General features: G+C 51.1%; 1 protein-coding gene across 7 annotated transcripts in view; it reads left to right on the top strand.

Annotated features, from left to right (window-relative positions):
• Window positions 1-21,937, top strand: part of TTC21A (tetratricopeptide repeat domain 21A) — a 34,680-nt gene extending 12,743 nt beyond the window's left edge. Inside the window, exons 8-30 of one of the 7 annotated variants that reach the window (XR_011527504.1) lie at window positions 361-459; window positions 1,460-1,652; window positions 5,029-5,126; window positions 5,297-5,497; window positions 6,188-6,317; window positions 8,096-8,253; window positions 8,473-8,688; window positions 12,251-12,489; window positions 13,342-13,414; window positions 13,510-13,620; window positions 13,960-14,098; window positions 14,286-14,389; window positions 15,611-15,799; window positions 16,742-16,852; window positions 17,560-17,641; window positions 18,536-18,686; window positions 18,924-19,085; window positions 19,234-19,414; window positions 19,520-19,744; window positions 20,274-20,394; window positions 20,564-20,631; window positions 20,728-20,878; window positions 21,668-21,937. Coding sequence is in view for 5 of the 7 variants with exons in the window: in XM_070577211.1 (XP_070433312.1) it covers window positions 361-459; window positions 1,460-1,652; window positions 5,029-5,126; window positions 5,297-5,497; window positions 6,188-6,317; window positions 8,096-8,253; window positions 8,473-8,688; window positions 12,251-12,489; window positions 13,342-13,414; window positions 13,510-13,620; window positions 13,960-14,098; window positions 14,286-14,389; window positions 15,611-15,799; window positions 16,742-16,852; window positions 17,560-17,641; window positions 18,536-18,686; window positions 18,924-19,085; window positions 19,222-19,414; window positions 19,520-19,744; window positions 20,274-20,394; window positions 20,564-20,631; window positions 20,728-20,805 (3,141 nt within the window). In the remaining 2 variants the exon portion in view is untranslated. Of the gene's footprint in view, window positions 1-360; window positions 460-1,459; window positions 1,653-5,028; window positions 5,127-5,296; window positions 5,498-6,187; window positions 6,318-8,095; window positions 8,254-8,472; window positions 8,689-12,250; window positions 12,490-13,341; window positions 13,415-13,509; window positions 13,621-13,959; window positions 14,099-14,285; window positions 14,390-15,610; window positions 15,800-16,741; window positions 16,853-17,559; window positions 17,642-18,535; window positions 18,687-18,923; window positions 19,086-19,221; window positions 19,415-19,519; window positions 19,745-20,273; window positions 20,395-20,563; window positions 20,632-20,727 lie in introns of all 7 variants that reach the window. The other 6 variants (XR_011527503.1, XM_070577214.1, XM_070577213.1 and 3 more) reach the window with 6 other exon arrangements.
• Window positions 21,938-23,704: the final 1,767 nt, after the last annotated feature.

Raw genomic sequence — 23,704 nt, 5'->3', positions numbered from 1 at the left:
CTGCTCCTAGGCCAGGTTTGCTGCTGGCCTAGCGGGCTGCAGTGTGGGCGCAGTGACAGCTGGCTCCTGGCTTTGGGTAGATCTGAAAGGGCACCTTCTCTTCACAAATTCATGAACAAAGGGGCAGTGCCAGCTCTTGGTTGAATAATGTTCCCTAATGCTCCACCAACAGGGTTCTGAAATAATACAGATGCCTGGGCCCCTCCAAGTCCAGTTAAATCTGGATCTCCGGGGCTGGCACCTGGGCATGGGTATTTGTAAGATGTCCCAGCTGATGCTCCTGTGCACACAGGGTTGAGAACCTCTGCCCCACTCCCGTTTTACATACTGCCTTTGACATTGTCTGTTCTGTCCTTGCAGGCTGCCGAGCACGTTAGAAATCTGATTAAGGCGCTAGAGAAAAGAGAGCCCCAAAATCCAAGCCTCCATCTGAAAAAAATCCTTGTGGTTAGCAGACTGGTAAGAAGGTTCTTCCCTAGTTTCTGAAATAGTGCTTCTCGCCGTGTTCCCTAGGGAAGCCCTGTCGTCCCCCTGGCAGCTCCCTGAGTACCCTGACCCTCCCCTCTCTGGCTCAAACTTGGCCTCTTGGGCTGCTGGCTGGTACTTGGGGCCCCGACCTGCCTCTGACCGATAACTGTATCGTGTGGGCTCTGTATCCTTGCTCCACGAGCCCCTTAGAGATGCTCTGAAGATCAGCAAGATGAGGTCTGGAAGCGCTTTTCCAGTGGGAGGCATCTTATCTGGGGACAAGAGGGCAGTATCCCAGCTGCCGTGCAGCAGAGCTATGCCCAGCTTTGGCCTCGGGCTGCTGGGACGCCCGACTCCCACGTTCTTTCTGTGGAAGTGCCCTGGGAAGGCTGGCCGGCCTAGGCCTCTCCGACAACAGGTAAGGTGCAAACAGACCAGGTTGTTAAACAGTCTGTCTCTGTCAGACCCTTCAGCCCCAAAGCAGGGTTCACTAGAAGGAAGTGCTGCAAGAAAAGAACAGCTCTGGGGCCTCAGGGACCAGGACTCTGGGGTCGGGTCGCATGCCGTCAGGAAACGGCCCCTCTCTCCACGGCTGTGTTTGGTTCTCTCTGCCTCATTCTCCACGTGGCAGGGACTGTGGCTGCTCAGAGTCTCTTCAGGGCCACTTGCCATCAACGGGACACAAAGAGTTTCTCTCACCCAGCTTTAATTCGTAAAAAACCTCTTGGTGACTCATTGTACCCATTACTGTGGCCAGACAGGGGGTCCCTCGGAGGGCCCTGTGACTGGAGGCAGGTTCCACAGATGTGGCCAGTAGGAGGTTCTTGGGGAGCTGGACAGCTACACAGAGCCAGCTGCCTGGACACAGGGTACCTCTTGGGCTCTCCTGAGCACCCCCCGGGCCTGCCAAAGTGTCACCTGTTTCCAGTGTGGCCTTGCTCAGACAGACTAGGCTGACTGGTTTCCCACTCTGTGTGTCTGTTCCTTGCAGTGTGGGAGGCATCCAGTGATTCTACAGCTAGTGTATAGCTTCATTGAACGCACCTTCATGGCCACACCCTCCTACGCCCATGTGGCCACAGAGCTGGGCTATCTCTTCATCCTGCAGGAGCAAGTGAAGGAGGCATCCCTCTGGTACTCGGAGGCCATGAAACTGGATGACAGCAGTGTGGCTGCCTTGACAGGTCTATGCGGGCTGGGTAGAGGGAGGGGAGGGCGGGTGTTGGGAGCCAGGCAAGGTGGCCTCCATGAGTCCAGAAGAGAGGTGCTGGGAAGCATTCTCTCCAGAGGGTGTGTGAGTGTGGGGGTGCATTGTATGATGGGGTGCCTTTCCGTGAATCCACAAGTGTAGATTTAAGAGGGACAGGAATTCTCATGTGGTCAAAGCCACTCTGATCTACATCAGACCTCCAATATCCACACTCTGACCCTCCTGGGAGACTGACGGCCTGCCTCTTAGGCTCTGTCGGCCCTGCTTCTTCTTAGGCCTCACAAAGCCAGTATTGGAGACAGTCCTGCTCCCAACACACCTGCACCCCAAAAACTCTAGCCTCACCTCTATAGACCCTCCCTCTGCAGTCCCCTGAGCTGGAAGGCCACCAGAGTGAGGAGTTTTGAGAGTTTTACTTCCCTGTCTGTCCACATGCTTTTTCCTTCCTTTATATAAATGTCAAATGAATTTTCCAGAGCTCAATTTTTATCTTCCACATTTTTAAAAAGCCCTCAAATCTGTGATCCCTGGTAAATTCTGAGCCAGCCAGTGTTTAATTTTAGTTGCAGTAGCCGTATGATCCAGCGCTCAAGGCAGGCCGGCTTCTTGCCCTCGCTCTGAGGAGTTGTGTCTTTTGGGGCAAGTCACGTCTCTCTACACTCCAGGCTTCTCCTCTGTGCAGCGCACTTGTCAGCGTGGCTGGCCTTGATTGCTGGTTCAACACGTCAGGCCGACTCCTCAGTCATTGCCTCTTCCTCCATCCCCAAATCCCAGGAAAATAATGGAAGACATTTTTAAAAGATAATGAGTCCGCTGCAGCCCTAGAAACAGGGAAAGTTACCTTCAGTGGACCGGAAACTTTAAGAACTTCACATTTCTAGAAGATGTAAAGCAGATTGCATCAAATACATGGGAACTCCAAGCAGGTGTGAAAATCCATAAGCCAGCGTGGGCGGAGATGGGTCAGCTAAAGAATGAAGCAGACTAGCTTTCCCCCAAAGAGCTCCAGCAAAAATGAAAATTGAAAATCTAAAGCTCAGGGTTACCAGAGGCTCGGAGCAAAACATGCCATGGGACAGTCAGCCAGTTGATGGGAGAATTATTGAAAACCAGAGAGTGGAATCAAGGAGGCTCTTACTGGTGGGGTGCAGGAGGGAGCAAAGCAGAGTCCCGATGACTTCCCACCACCACCAGGGACACGAAGGACAAAAAGACTTGGCTGCTCAGCACAGACACAAAATCCCCCAAAATGTTCCTCTGCCAGGCTAAGTGCTTCCCCACTTCCTCATTCAAGGGAGAGCCCCGGCTGGTCAGCCAGAAGGGAAGTCCACTGGTCACAATGTCCGTCCCACATACTCCAGCCCACGCTGAGCCCACTCGTGTGTCTGAGTCACCATCTTATCTGGCCTGGCTGGGAAAATCAGCGGCCTTAAAAATTTGGGAGATCTGCCCAGTTGCTAATAAATCATCAGGCCAGTCCATTTATAAATCAGCTAGCAATTTGAAAGAGGGGCCGTGTGGAACATGCAAAGCAGTGCCCTCTGAGGAGCAGAGTTAAGGCTGGATGCAGAAAAAGATTTTTTCCCTCAAAACATTTCCAATGTTTACTGGCTCCAGAGGCTACTATATCAGTAAGTAAAGAACATACAATTATGAAAAAATACAGAGAACAAAAAAAGAGTTGCTGAAAATTAAAAATATGATTGCCAAGTAAAAAATTCTATAGATGAACCAAATAATGGGATGGATATAATTGAAAACCAAGACGGTGATTAGGAATATAGTGAGGGGGCTGGCCCCGTGGCCTAGTGGTTAAGTTTGCGCACTCTGCTTTGGCAGCCCGGGGTTTCGCTGGTTCGGACCCTGGGCGGGGACATGGCACCGCTCATCAGGCCATGCTGAGGTGGCGTCCCACATGCCACAGCTAGAAGGACCCACAACTAGAACATATAACTGTGTACTGGGGGGCTTTGGGGAGAAGAAACAAAAAGAGGAAGATTGGCAACAGATGTTAGCTCAGATGCCAATCTTTAAAAAAAAAAGGGAAGACAGGAATAAAGACACCAAAATGGCCAAGAAATATCTTGTAAAAGAAAAATAGTAGGAACAGAGGGGATTTATCCTCCCAATATCAAAATATATAACAAAACAAGCCTATTTAAGTCAGTTTGAGGCCAATGCTGGGATAAACAAATAGATAAATGGGACAGAAACAGATCTTATGATAAAAATGACATTTCAAACCAAGAGTTTCAATAGCTCATGGCTGGACACCTGCCTATCCATTATGAGAAAAATAAAGGTAAGCACCCATCTCACACTCCAGATGAATTAAGCATTTAAACAGGAAAATTAAATTGGACTTGGGTTTCCTTGGGGATTCTAAGCCTGACCACAAACTCAGAAACTGTAAAGGGAAATTGCAATTTGACTATGTAAAAATTTAAAATTAATGGATAGCAAAAGACACTGTAAAAATCGTTAAAAAGTAAGTGGCAAACTGATAGAAAATGTTTGCAACAAAGGGTTAATAGTATATAACAAGAAAAAAAATCACCCCAGAAGACAAAAAGGCAAAAGTTATGAGGAGAAAATTCCCAGTAGAAAAGAAAAGGCCATTAAATATATGAAAAGATGCTCATTCTCCCTAATAATGAAAAAAGTCTGAATTAAAATGAGTTACTACTCACCATTCAGACTGGCAAAGAGTAAAGCAGTTTGCAAGGTTGTGGGGAAAGGACACTTTCAAATTCTTGGCAGTAATATTAATTCAGATATCTTTGGAGGACAAGTTGGCCTTATCTATCAATGTTTTAGATATGCACACCCTTTGACCCATCAACTCTACTTCTGGAATTAGAACACACAAAAATGTTCACCATGGCATTGTAATGTTTAAACATTGAAAACCAACTAAATGTGAAATGAGATCTCCTTCAATAGGGCAATAGTTAAATAAATGGTTACATCCACGGTGGAATATTGTGTCCTCATTAAAGAGAATGGGGTAGATTTGTATGAACTGATAGGAAAATATGTGCATGCATTAATAACTTATAAATGCTTAGAAAGATGTTTGAAGGAGTACCCCAAATTGTTAATAGTGGTTATCTCTAGAGAGAGACTTGGTTAAAGCCAGAGCATGAGCTAGAGATGTTTTTTTATATTGCCTTAGGATTTGAATTCTTTACCATGAGCATGCATGACTCTTTAAGTTTATGAAGATGTTGGAAAAGTTCCCCTGCCCTGAGACCCCTTCCTTCCACTGTCTCATCCATGCTCCTTGGCCTGCTGGACTGCTGGCTCTACTTTGGAGCTGGCTGCTCATCCTTGTTCTGTCCCATCCCCAGGGATTATCTGGTGCCAGATCTTAGACGGCCACCTGGAGGAGGCTGAGCACCAGCTGGAATTCCTGAAGGAGGTGCAGCAGTCCCTTGGGAAATCTGAGGTCAGAGCTCTCTGGGGGCATGGGTTCCTCCAGGATTGTGTCCCTGCCTTCCTCCCACCCCCAATTTCCAGTAGAGAGCAGCCAAGATGGCCTGGACTTCTGCTTCGCCCTCACCTACCGACTCTGCCCAGCTGGCCTTTGGTTCCAAGATCTGGGCCTGCCTCCCACAGGTGCTGGTTTTCCTCCAAGCCCTTCTGGCGTCCAAGAAGCACAAGGGGGAGCAGGAAGCCACAGTGCTCCTGAAGGAGGCAGCGGAGCTGCACTTCTCCAGCATGCAGGGCCTCCCCCTGAGCACCGAGTATTTTGAAAAGCTGGACCCCCTCTTCCTGATCTGCATCGCCAAGGAGTACTTGTTCTTCTGCCCCAAGCAGGTTAGAGGAAGGCACATCTTCATGGCGGGGGCCTGGAATACAGGTTTGGACAGAGGCAGGGACATCAGCTGCCCAGTCACCAGGCTTCTCTGAGCCCTGGGTGATTCAGGAGCCCAGTGCTTTTCAGCCTTGAACAGGCAGTACATGAATTACCTGGGAGTTGTTCCAGTGTAGATTCTGACTCGGTAGGTGAGGCATGAAGCCCTGCATCTTGAACTAGCTCCCAGGTGATGCTGATGCTGCTGCTCCAGGGTCCTCACTTGGAGGAGCAGGGCACTGGCCCATGCCCCTGCCTTCATCCTAGGGAAGAACTGGGCTCCCTTTTTTCCAGAAGTCTTCTAAGAAGTATGTTAGTCTTTACTTGTTTGTCCTGCTTTCCCAGCCAGTCAAGATTCTTTGTGGGCAAGGATCGTATCTTACACGCTAATATCCCCCCAGTGCCTTGTAATGAGTCATCCTACAAATATTTATTGAGTGCACTACCATGTGCTGACACCGTGCTAGGTACTGGGGACACAACAGTGAACCAAACAAAGTCCCCATCCTCTGGAGCTTATAGTACCGAGTAGATAATAAATATATGTGGAATCAAATAAAATTCCTTCACTGACAGAGTGTTTTCTGAGAGCTCCAGGAGTCTCTCTCTAGGAACAGGGCAAACTGCACAGCCAGATCCCCGTGTTCCTACAGCCCCGGTCACCAGGCCAGATTGTGTCTCCACTTCTTAAACAAGTTGCTGTGATCTTGAATCCTGTAGTCAAAGCAGCACCAGCTCTGATCGACCCCCTGTATGTAATGGCTCAGGTCAAGTATCTCTCAGGTGAGCCCTTGGGGTCCTCATTGCCAGGTGGGGCCCCTGGGTTAGTGTCCACAGGCTCCCTACCTGGGATACTTCACGCACACACACACACACACACACACACACACACACACACACACACACACACGCACACACCCTCACCAGGCCTGCCCGCCCACTCCTTCCAGCCTCCAGTCCCCCAGAAACCTTCCTGACTTTCCTCACCAGCAGGGGTCTCTCCCAGACGGCCTTTTGCTGATCGCTTACTTGATCTGTGCCAGGTAACAGTCACTGAGCTTCCATTCCGTGCAGGCACCTCTCTGAGACTGGGACGCAGCAGTGCTCAAAATAGGCCAAGGTTCCCCGTGGAGTTTGCATTCCAGTAAGGGCGCTGGACCATAAACATAACACCTAAGCACATTGTGTTGTTTGTTAGGACACAACAATGCAGTGGAGATGACTACCGCAGGGAGGGGGACGCGGGGGTGGCAGGGCTGCACTTTTTAAAAGGCTGCCAGGCAGGCCTCATGGGGAAGTGAGACCCTGTACCATTAGGCTTTCAGAGCCCTGGGGCGGCCAAAGCGGTACCCTTCCAGCTTCTCCCGCCTCGTGGCCCCGATCCTAGAGAGAGAGGGAAAGAGGGGAGAGCCCTCCGTGGAGGCCCTGTTGTCCTCTCTGAAGTACTGTCCCTGCAGCCCTTGACCGCTGTCTGCCTGGAAGCCAAGCTGATCCCTGATGTCCTGGCGGCTTCCAAAGGATTCAGCACACCGCGGCGTGTCTCTGTCGTCTGGCACTGCCTTGTGTGGGTCGCACTCTGCTGAGAGCTCCCCTGTCTTCATCCTCGGTCCTCCCGGTGTTCATCCGGGGTGCCTGGTTTATCCACAGCTTCAAGGTCCCCTGGGTACAAGGGAGGGCAGGAGCACTTCCCCAGGGGTGCTGACAGCTGCCAGCAGATTTAGCAAGGTCTCCAGCTGCTTCGGTTGCCATGGTGACATCTTCACATTTCTGCAACAGACAGAGAAGGAGCAGGGAGTTTGGGACCTGGAAGCAGGTGCTCCCCACTCACCAGATTATGAACCCCTAGCAGGAGCTGTTGAGGGACCTGGCTGCAGAGGGAGGAGGGATCTCCTGCCAGCTCACTGTGCTGTAGCGCTAGGCTGCCACTGCCGCCTAAGGGCCAGCCTGGCTGCAAGGAGACCCCAGCCCCATATTGCTGGGGCCTTCCGAGCTCAGCCTCAAGAGCAGATGGCCCTGGATTTCAGTGCTGACTTTGTCCCTACCTAGCTGAGTGACTTACATCACTGGAGTCCCAGTCCTACATCGGAAGGACAAGGATAATAACACCAACCTCGCAGGACTGGACAAATGTTAAACCCCCTTTCTAAAGTGCTTCTCATGTGTTGGGCATAGAGCAGGTGCTTCATGAGTTGTGGCTATTATAGTTGCTGTTATTATTAGGTTTTGCTCTGCTCTTAAGTGTGGGAATTGAGACTTAAATTGTTCTCCTGAGCTTCCAGATGGAGTAGTGAAGTGACTTAGCTGTTTCCCTCAGGGTTACAGAGAGAAGGGAAGTGTTACACCAAGGTTTGAGTTTCCTGGCTTTTGTCTGGGTCAAAGCAAAAACTGTGTAGTTCTAATTTTAGGAAGAAACCTCTGAGTGAAGCAGAAAAGAACTAAGTAAAATGCCCAACTTGGGCATTTCTGGGTAACAGAACACTTAAAATCCATTCTGCTTTTACATATTGGGTCCTGGGAGTCCCCGGGGGCCCTGGATGTAGAGGTTTGTTTGTTATTTTCAGGAGAGTTAGAGAATGCCCAGAGCACCCTGCAGCGTTGCCTGGAACTGGACCCCACCTCCGTGGACACCCACCTTCTCATGTCCCAGATCTACCTGACTCAGGGCAACTTTGCCATGTGCTCCCACTGCTTAGAGCTGGGCGTCAGCCACAACTTCCAGGTGGGCATCCTCTGTGCCCTGTCTCCCACCTGCATCCTGAAGCCCAGCTAGCTGCAGCCCCCACTTGCCTTGCAGAGTAGCCACAGGAGCTGTCTGCATCCCTCAGACCCTTCTGTTGGCCCGAGGGGCAGGCTCAGTGGCTCCTGTGACTTTCTCCATCCCGGGTGCTGGGAGCAGCAGCGGGGAAGCGGATGCCCACACTCTGCTATGCTCGTCTAGGTCCGAGACCACCCCCTCTACCACTTCATCAAGGCCAGGGCCCTCAACAAGTCTGGGGACTATCCAGAAGCCATAAAGACATTGAAAATGATCATAAAATTGCCAAGTGTGAAGATGGAAGAAAGCAAGAAGTTCCGTGGGCCCTCGGTGCAGCCCAGCGAACGGGTATCCATCTTACTGGAACTGGCAGATGCCCTCCGGATGAATGGGGAGCTGGTAAGAAATGCCATGCTCTCTTCCCATGGGACTGGGGCATATCACAGGTCCAGAGTAGGCCTGGGAACCAGGCTCTCATTTTGGCTGATGTTTACTTGTGCTATGACTTGAGCCTTTATTCATTTGGGAGCATATCTCTCTCCTACCTAACAGGTTTCAGTGGCACCCATTGCCCTCAAGATAAAGTCCACATCCTACTAAGTCCTGCATGATCTGTCCCTGTCTACCTTACTGTCCCCATGAGGATCTCAGGGAGGTGGAGCACACAGGCCCATTAGGGCCACCACAGGTGATCGTGCAGATTGGGCAATGCACAGCTCCAGTGGATGCCAGTCACTTCCTAATCTTTATGAACTGTGTCCCCTTGGAGTTTTGCAGTGTACAAACTGCTCAACAATATAAGACAGCCCTGGGCCCTTGGAAGATCTGGCTGGGCAAAGGCAGGAAGCACATGGGCATCCTATGCTGGTCCACAGGAGCAATGAGGAACATAGAGGCAGGATCAAGGCCTGTGGGGAGCTGCACTCTGCATGCTCCCTTGGCCTGACTAGCCTCACCCACTCACCTGCTCACTGGGAAGGGGTTTGTCAGCAGAGCTCCAAGACGATCTCTGAGATCCATCAGTACTAGGGCATCCAGCCTTCTCCTGTGATGATCCTGGTATACAGCAGGAACCAGCCCATGAAATCTTTTCTCCTTAAAGTTAAAAATTGCCTTCTGGGCAAAGATGGAAATGTGCAAGCCCATTTATTGTACAGTCATGTGCTGTACAATGATATTTCGGTCAACAACAGACTGCATAAATGACGGTGCTCCCATAAGATAGTACCACATAGCCTGGTTGTGTAGCAGGCTGTCCCATCCAGGTTTGTGTAAGCACACTCTGTGATGTTCGTACAATGGCAAAATTGCCCGGCAACACATTTCTCAGAACGTAACCCTGTTGTTAAGCGATGCATGACTGTACTTTCCTCCTTTAAATCTGCCAAAAGGAACAAAAGAATTAAAAGTAGAGAAGGAATCTCCATCTGTAACAAAATTAGGGAACAGTTGCATCTAAGAATAGTTAATGCAGTCCATCATTCATTCAGCCATTGACTGAGGGCCTCCTCTATGCCAGGTAGTGTGATGGGGCTGGGGATGAAGAACAGGTGGCCAGCAAGGACCCTGTCCTTTCAGAAGTTACCATTGATGGGAGAGAGAGAAAGCAAGGCGCAGTGAGTGGGAGCCTGAGGTTCCTGCATGTGCTTGAAACTTTCTGAACTAGAGGTGTGGCCAAGCCGGGAAAAGCGGGGACATTCCTAGAGGAACACAGTTCCAGCCCATAGAAGGGCAGGGCTGCTGAACAAGAACCCCCTGCTGAAATGCCTCCTTTGTTTTCTCTGTCCCAAACTCCTTTACAGGAGGGGTGGCCCAGGGTCAAGTAAGGAGGGATGCAACCTGAAAGTCAGGTTTGTGGCTCACTTTGCTGAGTTAACAGATCTGTGAGCTGTGGCCTTCACTCTGAGCCAAGGGATTCCATCCTGACCCCAGCTTCTCACAATGGCTACTCTCAAGGAGGACCCACAGAAAGCAAAGGGGAGATGTGCTCCCAGGGCAGCTGTGCTGGGCACTCTGCCTCCCTAGCCTAGTTCTTGGGGAAAGGCAGGGTTAGATGGAGGTGTTCCCATAGATCCTGTTAGGATCAGAAGGGGTCCACCATGGAACCATAGGTGGTTACAAGACAGGAAGGAAGGGAAAGAGGGAGGTAGGGAAGGGAAGAAAGAAAGAGAGGGAGAGAGGGGAAGAAAGGAGGGAAGGAAAAAACAAGGGAGGAAAGAAAGAGAGAAGGGAGGGAGAAAATAGAAAATAAGCAAAAGACAAGTAAAGATTACACTTTGGGAGAAAGAGTACTGTAAAAAATAGAAGAAAGATTTTTTTAAAAAACTTTTCTGCACTCAATGAAAATAAAAAGAACATGGAATCTTTTAAAACAAGCTCAAAGTAGAGTGCAGGAGATCAACGCAGGGGTCCTAGTGAAACAGGGAAAGATGAAGAGTCAGCCAGCAGTTACAGAAAGCAACCACCAAAAATAGTGATACGGTTATAAAGTCAGAACCCCATGATGAAGAGCAGAAAGCAGCCCAGCCTTTGCCGAAGTTCCCTGACTGGAGGAAAGGGTGGAGAAAACCAGGAAAGTGATTAAAATGATTTGAGAGGATGATGGACAAGAAAGACAGAAAACGGATATCCCACAAAGGCATGATCAATGTTCCTGAAGAAGAGAGAACACATGGAACAGAGGAAACATCCAAGAGGTAGTAGGGGTACGGCTCCTTTAGGAAAGGCATGAAGCAGCAGCTCAGAAAAGCCCTCTGTGTTGGGGAAATAGCAGAGAAATGTTAAAACCAAGAAATATCCTCATAGTAATATCCTAATGAAGTTATGGGAAACCAGGATTAGCAACGTAGCGAAGGTTCCTACATGATCTGGGTAGAGAGCATATGACCCACCGTGAGAGAAAAATCATCTTGGCCTCAGACTTTTACTCAACAATACTATATTCAGGAAGACAACAGAAAAATATTCACAAAGGGTTGAGGGCAGAAGGATGTCCCCCAGGATATCTTTCACATATGAAAGCTTTAAAAAACACTCTCAAAAATCGAATAACTCGAGAATTAATGTGTTAGTTAAACTTTTCTGAAAAATCTATTTGTAGATAGAATCCAGACAACCAAAATACGAAATAAAATGAAGTTTTTACGAGTGGGAAAAAATTTGAGGTGTAAGAGGACAGAATTAAGTCCAGTTAAACATAGAACTAATCTAAATAAATCTAAATATAGTTACATTGAAATAACTGTGGTAATTTTGACTCTAGGCCAGTATGATTGCTAAGTTCTTGAAATAAAAGTTATTAAAGTCAAAATAACAATAATATCCCATAAAAAATTCAGGGAGAGGGATGTGAAAGGAAGGTGAGGGACCATAAACATGCTAATTTTTTCCATCTTTGTGAAGGAAAGTATGAAATAAAAGTTTACACAAACTATTTCTTGATAGAAAGATAGAAAGGTCCATTTGAATTATGTCTTCATTATATCTGTACTCTTGATTATTTAAGTTACTCTCTTTGCTGGTTTTGGTGATTTCTGCCTTGCCTTCAACCTCACCAGACATTTATTCCGTAACCTCTGCTTTCTTTTTGTTTGCCTGGTATGTATGTAGCATCTTTTAACTTTTATTCTGGGCCTTTTGGTTTTTGGAACACAGACAGTAGGAGGTCCACTGTCTGTTTGTTTGAACCACTGTGAATGTCTTCTTTATTTAGTAGGTACGTTTATTTCATTTACAGTTTTATTATTACAGATATGTGCTCTTGGACTTTTTGTCAATTTATTTTGTTTTCATTTTATATGTGTAGCAGGACTGCTTCCAGCTGTCTCCATGTTTCATTTCTCTCCAGGCAGGGGTGGGAAGGGGGATTGCTTTAAGTTTCTTGGAAGGGGTTTTAAGTGTTGTCAGGCCACCTGTGGTGAATGACAGCAAATGGAGGGTCTGTTGGGTTCCCATGTTTTAGCATGAGGCCACCAAGGTCATGCAGGATGCCATCAACGAGTTCAGCGGCACGCCAGAGGAGATCCGCATCACTATCGCTAATGTGGACTTGGCCCTGAGCAAGGGGAACGTGGACATGGCACTGAGCATACTGAGGAACATCACGCCCAAGCAGCCCTGCTACACAGAAGCAAGGGAGAAGATGGCCAGCATCTACCTGCAGACCCGCAAAGACATCCGCCTCTACATAGGATGCTACCGGTAAGCCCCGGGCAGCGACTGACAGCCTCTTCTCCAATGGCGTTTTAAGGAGTGTTTTCTTCAATTGTGTTTCTTCATCCTGGGTCTCCAAAATGTGCCCTTGGAATGTGTTTGATGAAAGTATGGAATTTCCTGTGTGTTAGAATTTGAGCATGCTAGGTCAGCTAGCCCGGCTTATTGCTAAGTTCTGAGGATACAGAACTGAATCTGCCCTGAGCCCTGTTTGCCCCCCCAATATGGCTCACATTCTGATGGGAACCATGAGAACATACTTCTGCTCTGGGCCCTGGCTCTGCCTGTCCTTGAGGAAATGTCCAGTGACTTGGATGTGACCAATGTGAGGTTAAGCAAGATTGAGAACAGAGATTGGAAGCCCCAAGCCACTGTCTCTATGATTTGACATTGGGACCTCAAGCATACCTCCTCATTCCCCTTCCTCAGGCAAAACCCTAGATAGGCAACTCAGGTGGGAGGGGAGTGCTGAGCAGGAGATAGGGGAGGTGATGCCAAGAGCAGTACGAAACCAATAAACACCGGGGCTACATGGTCACATTGGAGTTTTACAAAGGGCAGGGTGGCTGCCTTATGGAGAGGGGTCTGGAGGGTTGGCAATGGAGGCCGGTGGAATGGGTGAAGGCTCCAGTCATGGTCCAGATGACAGATGCAGAGAGCCTGAACTAAGGTAACCAGCACAATGCCTCATGTACAGTGGGCTTTCAATAAGTATGCATGACGAATGAATGAAAGAGTGAATGAATGAAAGTCAGCCAGAATTAGTAGGAAAGAAGAGGAGATGGATTCAGGAATATGAAGGATGCACAGGTCTGAGATAAGTTTTGGTTACTTTTGCAGGGATCTCTGTGAACATCTGCCTGGCCCGCACACCAGCCTGCTACTGGGTGATGCTTTCATGAAAATTCAGGAGGTGAGTGAAAGCCTCGTGGCCTTTCCAAGTGGATCCTCAATCTCACTTCTCCAGCGGGAGGGAAGAGAGAGACCCCCGGATGCTTTCCCCACCAGCCTGAGAAGGCCCTGGAGGTCTATGACGAGGCCTATCGCAAGAACCCACACGATGCTTCCCTGGTCAGCAGGATTGGGCAAGCTTATGTGAAAACCCACCAGTACACCAAGGTCAGGCTGCGCTGGGGTGGGAAGGGTGGGGAGAGCCAGTCCAGCAAATGGAGGAGGGTACATGGGTGGGAGGATCTGGATGGGAGGGGAGTGACTGAGTTTCCACCCTCACTTCCCTGCTGAATGGGGTGCCAAGGGGAGAACTCAGCAACTCCCCAGCACCCAACACACACCTGCTCAGGCTGAGACTTGAGCCCTGTGCCAGCTGGGAGGGCCTTTTCCCCTTAGGCTTCTGTGTCTGGAGGGGCACACAGGTGTGCTGGCTGCTGATGGTAACATGGTGAGAGGCGCTTAAGTGTAGTACCAGACGTGATGCCAATATTTCCTGTTTGCACTAAGGCGATTAATTATTACGAGGCTGCCCAGAAGATTAGCGGACAAGACTTTCTGTGCTGTGATCTGGCTGAACTGCTCCTGAAGTTAAAGAAATTCAACAAAGCAGAAAAAGTTTTGAAGCAGGCCCTGGAACATGACTTTGGTGAGGTAGCACTTGAACTCATGCCCCAGCATCTGGAGCAGGCACGCTGCCCCCTACCCAACTTGCTCTTCTCTCGCAGAATGGTGTAGGGAATGGCCACTAGCTGGGGTCCTGAACCCAGTACCCCTGCCCACATCCCCAGCTTCCCAGGGGCCAGAAAACACTAATTTGAGTTTTCATTTTGCAGTCAAAGACATCCCATCCATGATGAATGATGTCAAGTGCTTACTTTTGCTAGCAAAGGTTTACAAGAGCCATAAAAAAGAAGATGTGATGGAAACTTTGAACAAGGTAATTGACAAGTAGACTCAAGCTCTGTATCTGCCGTTTCCTAATGGGAACTGAACAAGGAAGGATAGAACTGCAGGTCTGGAAGGCTCCAGGCCTGGGTCCTCAAAAGAGGACCTAGGTTACATCTCTGACCTCCACCTTCCATTTATTCCCCTACCCTTGCTCATTCATTGATGGTGCACCAAAGTGCTCTAAGCCTGGCTGGGCTGGAGAAGGAAGGGAGTAAGACAGTGCCTTTGTCCTCAAGGATGCTGGTGGTGATGATAATGGACAATGCCAGTAGCTCCCATGTGTTGAATGTGTTATGCTGGGTTCTGTACTAGGCTTTATTTGCTTTCTTATTTAATTCTCACAGTAGGCCTTTGAGATAAGCACTGTGACATTCCTATTTAACAGATAAGGCTCAAAGAGGTTAAGAAATGTACCCAAAGTCCCACTGCTGGTAAGTAGTGGAGCTGAGCTTTGAACTAGGTCTGCCTGTCCCAACCTATACTCTTTCCCCACTGGGCTGCCCCTGATAGGAGAGCTCCTGGCCATTCTGCCACGCCTTCCTCACTCTAGAATCACCCAAGGGTGTGGCCTGGCATTTGTTCCCGGAGGGACATGTTGTGGTTGTAGAGGGAGAGCCCACTCTCTGACTGCTTGAGATAATTTATTCTCTTCTTTCCCATTGGATTCCCATTCCTCTGTTTGGCCCTTGGGGGACTGAGTGCTGCTTTGTGTCCACTTCCTGAAACTTAACCTTGGCATCATCCTTTCCTTTTGCCCCGATACCCACTTGTTACTTTCTTGGTCACTGAATGTCATGGACATTTGTGGGGACTGCCTCAAACTCCATTAAGAACGCATGCATCCGTTAAAACATAGCCTGCGTTAGATACCTCCTGTGTGCTTGTCTAGCCTGTAGAACAACCAAAGCAAATTAGATCCAGTAAGTGTCCAGGTGTGCTGGAAACAGGTGCACAGGTAAAGTATGGTAGAGTGCTTGGTTTCAGGGCCTTTGCCTCTGCCCCTGCCAGGACACGTGCCAGCCTGCCTCCTGAGGATTCAGCCAGGGGACTTGCCTGTCCAGAGTGACCCAGATTTACTCAAGGGCATTTGAGACGCCCTTTCTAACACTACTGGCTCTGAAACAAGAGCTTGGGGACTTTCTGGGAATTGGCCTGAGATCTGGCACATCAGGCTCTGGGTTTCTGATTCTGAGTTTACTGGTTTCTCAAGGCCATGGACCTTCAGTTTCGGATACTGAAGCGTGTTCCACTGGAGCAACCCGAAATGATCCCCTCCCAAAAGCAACTGGCAGCCTCCATCTGCATCCAGTTTGGTGAGCAGTACCTGGCAGAGAAGGAGTATGCCAAGGCAGTGCGATCTTATAAGGATGCCCTCTCCTACTCGCCTATTGACAATAAGGTGGGGTCCTCAAAGCAAGACACCTTCTCTTGGGGTAAGATGCCTTGCGGAGATCCCTGACTAGGGGCAGAGGCCAGTTCCTTCTCTGTGCCTCCCTGAGGAGCTGGAGGGGTAAGGGGCATGGGAACCCTGGAGTGGGGAGCCTGCTCTAGCTGACCCCAGGGCCCTCACCCTCCGCAGCCCTTGGAGCAAGGCAGGGAAGCCTCACTTTGGACAGCCGTTTGTGGAGGGTGGATTGGGGAAGATGTTTCTGGAAGTCATGTTAGTCTGGTATTTTCAGGTTCCTCTTGGAGGTGGGGAGACAGTGAGAATGTGGCTTCCAGGGGCTCTTTATGCATGAACCCCAGGCTAAGTTTCCAAGGAGGGAGGTGTGACTCCAGAGAGAGAATTCTGGCTGGAGTTCACCTAAGAGAGTCTATGAAGAGCTTAGTGACAGATCCATTCATTCATTTAATGTGCGCTCATTTAACAGATTTCCAGTATACGCCAAGTACTGAGCTGGGCGCTGGAGACACAGTGGGGCAAGACGTGGTCCCTACCATAGATTGCTCTCAGGCAAGGGAGTATAGCCAAGTACATATGCAGTTCTAACACCATGTGATCTGTGCCTTCATGTGGGTCAGGACACCGGGAACTCAGAAGAAGGGTACCTGTCTCAGGGTCTGGGGTGCAGAGGGCTTCCCAGAGAAGGTAAGGTTGGAGCTGAAGCTGAAGGATGAGTATGAGTTAACCAGGCCCCAACTTCAGAGGTTAGTTAGTAAAACACATGGTATGACTGCAGTATTGGGTGGGAGAAGGGGAAAGCCAGAGACATTGTCCCAGGGATTCCAGACACATTTTGAAGGCAGAGCTGATTGAAATGAGGTGTGAGAATGAGGCATCTATCCCTGAGTTTTCCCATGATGTTCATTGGTTAGTTTATTCCATCTGGTCTTGTCACAGGTGGTGCTGGAGCTAGCGCAGCTCTACCTGCTCCAAGGGGACTTGGACTTGTGTGAGCAGCATTGTGCCATCCTCCTGCAGACTGAGAAGAACCATGAGACCGCCTCTGCAGTAAGAGGCCCCCGAGACCTCTTCCCTTCCCCCCGCCAGGGTCTCTGTGACCACCTGCAAGCTGTTTCCTAGCCCCATAACCTCAGATACCTGGCTGACCCACCCCTGAAAGGGTGGTGGGCCATGGAGACTGCAGGCTGGATCTGCTGCCCTTCGGACGGGAGAGGTGGGCTGGCAGCAGGGGGCAGCATCAACCTCCAGCACCAATCCAAGGGGCGGTGGTGAGGTTGATTGGATCCAGGGGAAACCACACCCACTGTTGGTGGAGGCAGGGGTGGGAAAGGTTCCCGGGCTTGGGGAAGCGTGTGGGAAAAGCCATCCCCAGTCCTACTTCTCTCCTCCTATCACCCAGACCACCTCCAGGGCCACCCCAGCAGAGGAGGGGGAGCCCCATTCTACCTTACTGCCTGAGCTGGCAGTTCTCAGATGTGGGTAGAGGGGCTGGCTCTGCTGGCTGTCAAAATGTCCCATTGATGTCTACCCCTGGCCTTACCTTCTCACTTCCATCCTACCCCAGCCCCCCTCCCCCCGCAGGCCCCCACCTTCTGGCCTCCCCCTGTGGCGGCTTCTCCCTGTGCCCGGAGAGGCTACCTTGGAAGTCCTCTTCTACCTTCCCTCCTTTGTCCGCCCCCTAACATCCCCCACCCCACCCCATGCCCATGCAAGCTGCTGTCAGGAATTCCGGAGCCTTGTGTGTTTTCTGATAGATGATGGCTGACCTGATGTTTAGAAAACAGAAATATGAAGCCGCCATCAATCTCTACCACCAAGTCCTAGAGAAAGCGCCAGGTAACTAACTGCCTGCCTGGCAACCGCCCAGTGAGACCGCCTTTCTCAGTTCCCACCCAGCAAGGGCTGCTCTCCCCAAGAAGGGTGGGCCCTCTCCCTCCTTCCTGACTGAGCAGAGAAAGCCCCTTCCTCTCTGATTGTTCCCAGAGAGGCAGGAAACTGATAAAGCCCCGATGGAACGTGCTGGCCTTTCTGAGTCCAAGGGGCCAATTCCTGGTCTTAGGCAGGGCAATGCTTGGCACGGGACCCGGGACAGCCTGTCTGTCTCCAAATCACAGACAGTGGGGCTCAACATAAGTCCCCTTCTGAGGTCACAGCCAACTGGAGGTGGCTCGAAATTGTCTCCTAATATGTAGCTCCATTCACACTGCAGCATAAAACCACCCCTTCTTGCTGGAGAAGGGGCCTGGCAGGAGGCTCAGGCTAGAGCCCCAGCAGGCCCAGAGCAGAGTCCACTGAGAGGCCCAGCAGATCACAGCTGTTAGGAGTGTGGGTCCTGGAGCCAGACTGCCAAGGTTTCAATCCTGGTCTTCCACTTACCAGCTGTGTAACCTTTGGCAGATAACTTCTTTGTGTCTCAGTTTCTTCATCTGTAAAATGGGAACAATAAGAATACCTACTTCATTGAGTAGTTAACATATAGGTAAAGCACTTAATGCCAACTACAATATAAGTGGTATATAAGTGTTAGCTGCTATTATTACTACTTTTAAGCATTATTATTCTCTCAATATGGGAGACCAGTGGAGACGCTAGAACCACCGCGATGTCCCTGCTCAGCCCAAATGGGTCGCGTCTCCTGGTCCGCTCTGCTTCTCCCTGCCAGGCCACAGCACCCCACCTGATACAGCTGTTGGTTATCACAGCCTGGAGATTTCTGCTCTTTTATTTTAGATAATTTTCCCATATTGAATAAACTAATCGATCTGCTACGAAGAAGTGGCAAACTTGAAGATGCCCCTGCCTACTTTGAATTGGCCAAGAAGATGTCCAGCCGCGTGCCTTTGGAGCCAGGGTTCAACTACTGCAGAGGCATCTACTGCTGGTGAGGTGGGGGTGGGGGTGTCAGGGCAACTAAGTACAGGAGGCTGTCTCTAAGAGACACGTTGGGCTTTTGCTCAGCTCTAGGGAAGCAGAAATTCACCTTCTAGATCAGGGAGCCCAGAGGCCAGCAATCCAGCCCCTGCTCTGTGCAGGTACATGCAGTGGCCCCTGTGTGTCCCTGCACTCCCAGGCCTCGGTTTCCCTCTCTGATTCTTGGTGTCTCTCTCTTCCTCTACAGGCACATAGGGCAGCCCAACGAAGCCCTGAAGTTCCTAAACAAAGCACGCAAGGACAGCATGTGGGGCCAGAGAGCTACCTACTACATGGTGCAGATCTGTCTGAACCCAGACAGTGAGATCGTGGGCGGAGAGGCTTTGGAGAACCTGGTGGCTGAGAGCAAGTAAGGGCCAGGCTGACCTGCGGGGCAGGGGTGGGACCCCGGGAAGGCGGGGAGAGCCTGTGGCCTCTAGGTCCAGGCCAGGGGAAGGCCACACGGGCAGGCCGGCGGCCTCTGCTTCGGCCTCCCACGCCCGCAGCGCCCCCGACAGGAAGGAGTCGGAGCAGCAAGGCGTGCGTACGGCCGAGAAGCTGCTGCGCGAGTTCTACCCGCGCTCGGCCTGGGGCCAGACCCAGCTGAGGCTGCTGAAGAGCCTCTGCCTGCTGGCCACCAGGGAGAAGGCCAACGTGGAGGCGGCGCTGGGCACCTTCATCGAGATGGCGCAGGCCGAGGTGCGCCAGCGGGGCGGGGGCGGGGGCGGGGGCGGGGGCGGGCGGGGCGGCGGGGCCAGGCCGAGGGCCGAGCGACGACGCCTGCTCCCCCTCCCCGGTGCGCAGAAGGACAGCGTCCCCGCCCTGCTGGCCATGGCACAGGCCTACATGCTGCTGAAGCAGGTCCCCAAGGCGCGCACGCAGTTGAAGCGCCTGGCCAAGGCCCCGTGGGCGCTGGCCGAGGCCGAGGAACTGGAGAAGAGCTGGCTCCTGCTGGCCGACATCTACTGCCAGGGCAGCAAGTTCGACCTCGCTTCGGAGCTGCTGCGGCGCTGCGTGCAATACAACAAGGCGAGGGGGCGCACTGCCGACAGCGCGGCCGAGGCGCGGGGAAGCGGGGTCTTCAGGGCGCAGGGGTGCGGGGAAGGAACGTGATGAGACGAGGCGGGACAAGAAGGGGCACATGGACCACACAGCAGGATGGGAACGGAGAACCCGGGAGACGGGGCAAAGGCTAGAGGAGGAGGTGGGCAGGTTCGGGCAGCCCCGAGCGGAGATCACGGGATGGAGAAGAGAGATGGGAAGGGTTCATGAGGTCGACGGGCGTGTAGGGGTTGGTCGGGCCAGGAGGGGCGTTTGCAGGTCTTAGCAGGAGGCCTGCCGGGGAAGGGGTCCTGCCAGCCTCGGAATAGCTGAGAAGAGGGTGCACAGTTCACCCCTCGCAAAGGTGGGGGTGCTGCTGGAGTCCCTGAGTGGTTTGAGTTAATGAAGCTCACAGCCGTCCTTTGCCCCGGCTCCTCCCACCTCGGCTGGTTCCACCCGCCACTGGGACCGGTTGCGGCTTCCCCTCCGCAGAGGCTCTGACTAGCTTTCCCCGCAGTCCTGCTGCAAGGCCTACGAGTACATGGGCTTCATCATGGAGAAGGAGCAGTCCTACAAGGACGCAGCCAACAACTACGAGCTGGCCTGGAAGTACAGTCATCAAGCCAACCCTGCCATTGGTAAGGCAGCCAGCCAAGGTGCACGTGGGTGGGCCAGGGAGCTGGGCAGGAGGACCACCAGCCTGACCCCAGAACTCAAGGCCTGGATTCTGGCTGCTGTGGGATTCAGAGGGGTTCTCAGATCATCAGGGTGCCACCCACCATCTGTATTCTCCCTACTCCTGGACAGGCTTTAAACTCGCTTTCAACTACTTGAAGGATAAGAGATACGTGGAGGCCATCGAAGTCTGCCACAATGTAAGCCACCAACACTGGCAGGGCTTGGGGCAGTGGCCTGGGGCAGTGGCAGGGAGCCTGGCCTGATGTTTCACACCTTTTCTTGCTCTGTCCCAGGTCCTCAGGGAGCACCCCAACTACCCCAAAATCAGAGAAGAAATTTTGGAAAAGGCCCAAGGATCTTTGAGGCCCTAGCTGTCGTCAGTGGGAGCCAGTGTGGGTGCAAGCCATCAACCGACAGAAGTTTCATGGAGGGTGTAGGAAGTGGGTCAGTGGAGAAGAGGTTCAGAAAATGACATATTCTTCCCCACTTCTCTAGTGTGTGTGGTTTATTTGAATCATGCCTCATCTTCTCTAAGGGGCATCCCAACTCTTAATGTTGTTAAGGCACAAGAAGCAGTTTTGCTCTGAGGAAGAAAGACATCAACCAGCTTAGCTTTTGCTGGGTTCATTGGGCACCTTCTAATGGACCCCACTTTTATCTCAGACTCTGTGAAGAGGAAGAGGGGAACCAAGAGGCGGTTAAAAAATACCCTACAGCTATTTTGATATTGTTTTGTCAGCCCATAAATGCCTCCTCTCTCCTGTCTGGTCCCCGGAATGCTGGAGCTAAAGCAGCAGCTGCTCCTCCCTGCCATGCTGCCCTCTGCGTCCTCCCTGGCAGTGGGCCCAGATGGGAGGACCAGCTGCAGAAGGCCCCCAGGCTGAGGCTGTGTGAGCTAGGCCGTCATCCTGCAGGTCGGAAGGGCCATTGGCCCACTCTGTCCATACATCCTGTCTCCTCCTCCTCATGTCTTCAGTTGGCCTCTGCTGGTCCTCACTGGTTTGGGACAAACCTGATTACCCTGGCCTGGTGCAGGGAAATACCTCCCAAGAAAAATAGTTCCCACTTCAGTTTTTGTAAAAGACACCGACCAACTAATTCATCCTCCAGAAACCTTCTTAACACTTAAGGGGATGAAAGCAGTGGTCCCTGTTTGGATGAGTGTTGTAACTGGCAAGAGGGTGAAGAGGTCACCTTTGCTGTGCTCCCAGTACCTCTCTTCCTGTTTTTCAGGATGGCAGTAATGGGCCAGTCTGACCTCAGGGGAAGGAACTCTGAGCCGGGAGTCAGGAGGCCTAGAATCTTCCCGTGCGATCTTCCCAAGACCCTTCCCCTCTCTGGGTCTCAGTGTCCCCATCTGTGGCAGGAAATTAGACTAGATCTGTGTTCTCAAATCACAGCACAAATCCCTGCCAATGACAGACAGCAAACATTTGAAAGTTTAATAACTATGTGTTTAAATATAATTTTTATATAATAAAAATAGCTCAACAAACTCATGAATTCATGGGTGCTATTATACAGAATGCTTCTAACTTTTAAGCATATTGATAGAATTGATATAAAGTAAAATACTTAGGAGGAGGAGAATGCAGCTATGGCAAAGGTCTCAAGAGAAGTTGTCCAGTGACCAAGATTTGGGACCAGGGAACAGGTAAGGGTCCCTTTTAGAAGAGCCCGAGTTGTCCTTGGTGGTTGCCAAGCCTTGTTTTTATAACATATTGCTGATCCTGTGCATGGTCTGAGTCAATGATCTGGAACCTTTCACCAGGTTACTCCCATCATTCGTATGGGGAACCAGTCCACTTTGCTATTAGCTGCTTTGCAGCCCAGTGTCTTGGGGCAGGTTGTGTTGAGGCGGGTCTGTCTGTCTGGAGAATGATGCTATAAAGGATTGTCCATTAATCACGTTTTTATTGCTGTAGAACCTAAGTTGTCTTCAATTATCTAAAAAAAAAAAAAAAAAGCTGAGAAGTGACCCTGTGGCTCTAGATGGGGAGTGTACAGCCTCAGTCCAGCCTGGGCTGTGTCCATGGGGTATCGCCTGCAGGGGCTTCCACCCAGGGTCTCGGAGCTGCTGGGGGCTGGCACCCAGACCCCCAGGCCAGTCAAAGCAGAGCCTCAGAGCCTGGCTTTGGATCCTGCTTACTGAAGCAATTTCTACAAGAGGCTTCCCAAGGACCAGTGAGAAGGGAGACAGGACAACTGAATGTACCCGGATACTCCATCCTGAGAAGCCTAAGACCTGGCTGTCCTTGCCTATGCTGGTTACAGGCCGCCCCCCCATAGGCTAGACTCCAAGCCATGAGTCCTCTAATGGCTACTGACGATATGGCTATGTGGCCATGTCCATGCATGTTTGGAGACAAGAGACAGATACTTAAAGGGTGACAGAACAAGCAAAAAAGGGAGGATAGAACATACAGAAATAGAGGCAGAAACGTGAAAACAAAATGAAAGTCACAAACATGCACATGAGGCTGCATGTTCCAGGCATTTTTGTAAGCGCTGTGTATATGTGAGCTGGACAAGCTTATAAGGTGAGCACTGTTATAATTTGCACAGTATTGAGGACACCCAGGCAGAGAGGAAGTCACCTCATTAGGTATAGAAAAGCTGAGATTTGAACATGGCACTCTGGGCCCATGCTCTTAAACTGTAAGCCATCAAGATAAAATAAGGGGAGCCCAACACAGATCGACGGAGGCAGAGAATCAGAGCAAGAAAAGGACACCCAAGTCAGGTCTCCTTCTTTTGGTCCCCCTCACCAGCACTTGTGTAAATCATTACTCCTAACGGGGAGGTCGACCTTGCTCCTCGGGCCCCCAGACTGGGGCTCCCAAGGGCAAGGTGCAGCCTGCTCCTCTGGCCTGCAGCCCAGGCTGCCGGGGACAGGTCAGACAGGTCTGGCTGGTGCAGATGGATAAGGTTCTGCAGCTTCTGGTGCTCAAGTCCCCAGGGACCTCAGCTGCTCAGCCCCACGCTAGGCCTCCACCAACCACATCCCACTGCCCGCCCCTACCCAGCTCAGGGTGGGTGAATGGGAAGGAGTGTGCCCTTTCCCATCCCAAGCAGACAGCCCCATCTCAGAAGACTGCCCTGCTGCTGCTCCCCACGGCCACCCCAGGTGACCACTGGAGAGAGATGGGGTCATCCAGGGGGAAAACTGCTCCCTCTGCCTGGCCGGCCTCTTAGCTGGCTTCCTGTCTCCAAGTTGCTTGGCCTGCGTGGAAGGAGGCCCAATGTGTTGTGTTCCCCACTCCCATCCCT

The sequence above is a fragment of the Equus przewalskii genome, chromosome 15 (genome assembly GCF_037783145.1).
Source record: "Equus przewalskii isolate Varuska chromosome 15, EquPr2, whole genome shotgun sequence".
Lineage (NCBI taxonomy): Eukaryota > Metazoa > Chordata > Mammalia > Perissodactyla > Equidae > Equus > Equus przewalskii.
Note: the sequence above shows the minus strand (reverse complement) of the source record. Positions and strands in the feature narration are given on the sequence as shown.